Source organism: Arachis ipaensis, chromosome B5, assembly GCF_059453495.1.
Source record: "Arachis ipaensis isolate K30076 ecotype BB chromosome B5, ASM5945349v1, whole genome shotgun sequence".
Lineage (NCBI taxonomy): Eukaryota > Viridiplantae > Streptophyta > Magnoliopsida > Fabales > Fabaceae > Arachis > Arachis ipaensis.
The window spans coordinates 71,223,820-71,228,240 of record NC_142440.1 but is presented as its reverse complement, the minus strand read 5'-3'; the positions used below and the strand labels follow the sequence as shown (position 1 = coordinate 71,228,240).

Here is a 4,421-nt window from a genome sequence, read left to right as displayed (position 1 = left end):
AATTACACAAATGTACATCAAGAAAGAGTATTAATGATGCTACATATTTGTAGAACTTTTTAGAATTTTCATGATCTTGTTTCATAAAAATAAATATCTAGTATTATGATGGAGAAGTCTAGAAGTTAATTAAATAAATCAAATATTAAAAATATCTAAGAATAGTATTTAAAAATATCTAGGTTGATATCTAGAAATATCTAAGATTTGGAATTATATCTAGAATCAACTTATGGAGCCTATATAAATAGATGATCATAGAGTACATTGTAACTAACTAATAAATAAATCAAACTCTACTAGCTATTATACTCTCTCCTTAGCTTAACCCATCAATAATATAACTATCAAAATTCTCAAACCATTTATCCAAACTACTTAATCATCAAAACTATCCTTGCTACAATATTTAAGTCCATAATACACTAAACCAATGTCAAACTATATCATAAAAGTAGAAAGTATTTTTTTTTTAATAGAAAATGGAGACTATTGTTTTTACAATAGAAAAAATAAAGAAATTACGTGCAACACAGATTTTTCTCCAAAAGTTGGTTACAATTTTAGCTTGACCTAGCTTCACTTGTCACAAAACAAATTAAAAAAAAAAAAAGATAACAAAAAAAATTTAACCTTCCATGAATGTAGCCCTTAAAAGCTGGCTGAAGTCATTCATTCATCCATTAGAGCATATATGTCACTGTAACAGTTGAAGTCAGACACAAAGGAAAAATGAGATCATGCCCCCCACCAACGTCAACTATTTCACACCATTCTCCTTATTCAATGGGAGTTTTCTACACAGACATGGGTTCTCTCTCTCTTCGCACGCTTTCATCATCAACAACTCTTTCTTCATCGCAAAAGAGAAGTAATTATTATACCAAGGAAATGCATAACCATAATAATGACAATGGAAGAGGAACAACTACTTCAAGCTTATTTCCATTTCATCATCAGTTTATGAGGGATTGCCGTTCTAGAAATTTTCAAGAACACCCCTGTAATAATAAAGATTCTGATTATGATTCCAGTGAGGATGGCAATGAAAAATTCCACAACCATGAAGAAGAAGCAGCAGCAGCAGCAACTAATAAGTTCAATGATGATGAAGAGAACCCTAATGAGGAGAAGTATTGCATGATGAGTAGTGGGAAAGAGGTAAATAGCAGTGAAAAGTCCAAAGTGTGTGCAAGAGGGCATTGGAGGCCTTCAGAAGATTCCAAGCTGAAGGAGCTTGTGGCTCTTCATGGCCCTCAGAACTGGAACCTCATTGCTCAGAATCTAGAAGGAAGATCAGGTTTGAATTTTCTACTCAAATAATAATGACTACTACTTAGCTATCTTTTGGTTCATTATTTCTTCTCTCCTGCCTTCTATTAATGTGATGAATATTTCTCCGCTTTAATTAATCTTTTGGTTCATGGTGCCTATACTCCGGTGGTTATGAAAGATATGTTAAAAAGTACTGTTAAAATTAAAATAACCGATATTTTATTATTTAATAATATTTTTCAATTTAAAAAATAAAAAATATTAGCAAAATAAAAAATATAAGTTTAATTTTAATAGTATTTGTATAATTATCGTAGCGACATAACTAGTTACTGTACACTCCATGAATTTAAATATGTTGAAATCAATTTTTAAAAAATATATATCAAATAGAGTAATTTATGATGAAATAATTTTTAAAAGTTTTTTATATATATTATTTGTGTGTTTCAGGGAAGAGTTGTAGGTTGAGATGGTTCAACCAACTAGATCCAAGAATAAAGAAGAATCCATTCAGTGAAGAGGAGGAAGAGAGGCTAATGGAAGCACATAGAGTGTATGGCAAAAAATGGGCTATGATTGCAAGGCTTTTTCCTGGCAGAACAGATAATGCTATCAAGAACCACTGGCATGTTATCATGGCCAGATACTACAGGGAGCAAAAATCCTTTCCTTCAAGGACCAATAGGAAAATCAGAAGATATAATAATAATAACCGTCAGAGCCTTCTCTTCAGTAGAAATAACATCACCACCAGTACTACTAGTGGTTATTATGGTGGTCAGTTTATTAATGGTTCAGCAACTATTACTCACATGGCTACTGCTTGTTGGAGACAACAACAAGATAATAATAATGAAGAGGACCCTAATGGCTTCTATAATCAACAACAGTTTCCTTTTGATTATTGTTTCTTCTCTGCTGGTAAGTGTTCTTTATTTCATTCATCTCATGTATCTCATGTATTATTTTAATGGTGATGCAAATAGTGGCATTGTTTTCTGAAACTTTTTCAAGGTGCTTGAAATAATGGCACTGTTTTTAAGTAGTAAGTAAATTAAAACATTTAACATAATTAATGAAGAAACTTTTAGGAATTAATATTGCACAACTGACATTAAACATAAAAAAAATGTAAATAAAAAAAATATTAAATATTTAAATTCAACAAACATAATTTTTATTTTTTAGTGAGTTTTATATTGAATTTGTTTGACAATCTACTGTATTATTGACTGAAATTGACTCTTACAGTATTCCTAGCATTACTCTATTTAATAATAAACACATTATACTTAGTGGAACTTATTACCTTCACACAGCTCCATGCTAACTTTGTTATTAGTTCATCTTTTTTTTCTTAATTTTATTTTGTTATTTTTATTTTTTATTTTTGAAGGTGCAACTAGCAATTATGATAGGTATTATTGGGATAATACTAATGACGACGGTGATGAATATCATAATCTTCGTCATACTCATCCCCAACAATATCTCTATCAAATGCAAATGCCAAAAGACCACAACTTTTACAGTTACTCATCGGGTTCCTCTTCAACAATTACAACAACACCCCATGTTTGTTTGGCCATGGAGCTATCATCGTCATCAACAACATCATCCTTTGCTCAAGACAGGAACAAGGTCCCTATTAGGGACCCCCATGATGCATCTTCTAATTATACACCACCATTTATTGACTTCCTCGGAGTAGGAGCCACATGATATGTGTATATATGCCCGTCTGAGTGTGACACAAACAACCCCCCCCCCCCCCCGCCGGCTCTTTTTTTTTCACTTTTTTATTATGTAATCGCTATTTTATTATTAATAATGAAATGTCGGTTTTTTTTTTCTTAGTCTAGATTAGAGATGGTAAAATTTTCCGAGACGCGGGGATCTTTGCGGGGACTGTCCCGAATGAGGATTCGATTGTGGGGAATTTTTTCCGTAAGGATGGGGATGGGGACAAAATTCCCCCGAAGCAGGCGCGGGGACCCGAGCGGGGATCCTCGCCCCGTCCCCGCTATTTCCCGAAATTAATGAATTCCTTAAATTATCTTTAATAGTTTATTTCTCATATATGTTTTTTAGTCATTTCTCACGCACACATATATATAGAAACCCAAAACTCCTATTCTTTATTTGCATAATCCTTTGCTCATCGTTGCGTCCTCCATTGCGTTATTTCGAAAGAAGTCACCATCGTGTCATTTAGACTTTTTGTATAAAATCTTGCAGTTTTTGTACAAGATAGATACTTGCAGCTCTATTCATATGGAAATTAATAATTAGTTAGAACTATTATGTAGATGAGGAATGGGGTCCCCGCGGGGAATGGGGCCCCGTGAAGAATGGGGCGGGGATGGAGAGCAAATCTGAGGGCGGGGATGGGGAGCAGGGAGGCATCCCCGCCCCCGCCCTACCCCATTAACATCCCTAGTCTAGATACGAAAATGAGAAATAATTTTAAAACATCTTTTGTGATATTTAATTATTTTTAAACTATAAAAAAAATAGATATTAAAATTTATTATTTTTTGTCATTATTTTATTATTAATTTAATTTTTTTAGTTTAGTAATTTAACAATATATTTAAATCTATACTTTTAAATATTGATGATTAATTGATTACCAAAAATAATAAATTCTAATAGTATTTTATCATTTCTATTTATATAAGTTTTAAGTATAAAAAACAATTTTTTCACACATTTTTATTTATTACTTTTTAATATCAAAAGAAAAAGATGTATAAGAAAGATATATAAAAAGATTATGCATATAATATTTTACTAAAAGTTTATGTACTTTGTGGCTTATTATATATAGGTAAAATAATAGGTAGATAATATGCACAACACAATAAGTGGTTATTCCATGAATGTTTTTATTTAGATATAAAAAAAAATTAATTTTTAATTTAGGTTAAAAATAAAATATTTATCATTTTGCGTATTATCGAGATATTTTTCAGGTAGGATTATTTTGCACGCTTCAGCTACAAAATTTAGGGATATATAAATGCATATTTCGTAAGCCTTCACAGTAAAATGAGGGACAAATATTACATACATATATATTTCATATAGTGTTAACGAAATATAAGTACTTTAAAATATAAATGTCACTGAATTTTTTAATT

At 31.1% G+C, this 4,421-nt stretch overlaps 1 protein-coding gene across 1 annotated transcript; it reads left to right on the top strand.

Annotated features, from left to right (window-relative positions):
• Positions 1–618: 618 nt before the first annotated feature.
• On the top strand, positions 619–3,033 carry LOC110262854 (uncharacterized). The gene is made up of 3 exons (XM_088488829.1): positions 619–1,300; positions 1,729–2,199; positions 2,675–3,033. The coding sequence occupies exons 1-3, from the start codon at positions 733–735 to the stop codon at positions 2,998–3,000; spliced, it is 1,365 nt and encodes a 454-aa protein (XP_088344955.1). The 5' UTR covers positions 619–732; the 3' UTR covers positions 3,001–3,033.
• The last annotated feature ends 1,388 nt before the right edge of the window (positions 3,034–4,421 follow it).

Excerpts from the sequence above, each read along its gene's own strand:
- LOC110262854 (XM_088488829.1), top strand. The coding sequence starts at position 733 with ATGAGATCATGCCCCCCACCAACGTCAACTATTTCACACCATTCTCCT. Across the intron at positions 1,301-1,728 it reads GAATCTAGAAGGAAGATCAG|GGAAGAGTTGTAGGTTGAGA; the intron begins GTTTGAATTTTC and ends TGTGTGTTTCAG. Across the intron at positions 2,200-2,674 it reads TTATTGTTTCTTCTCTGCTG|GTGCAACTAGCAATTATGAT; the intron begins GTAAGTGTTCTT and ends TTATTTTTGAAG.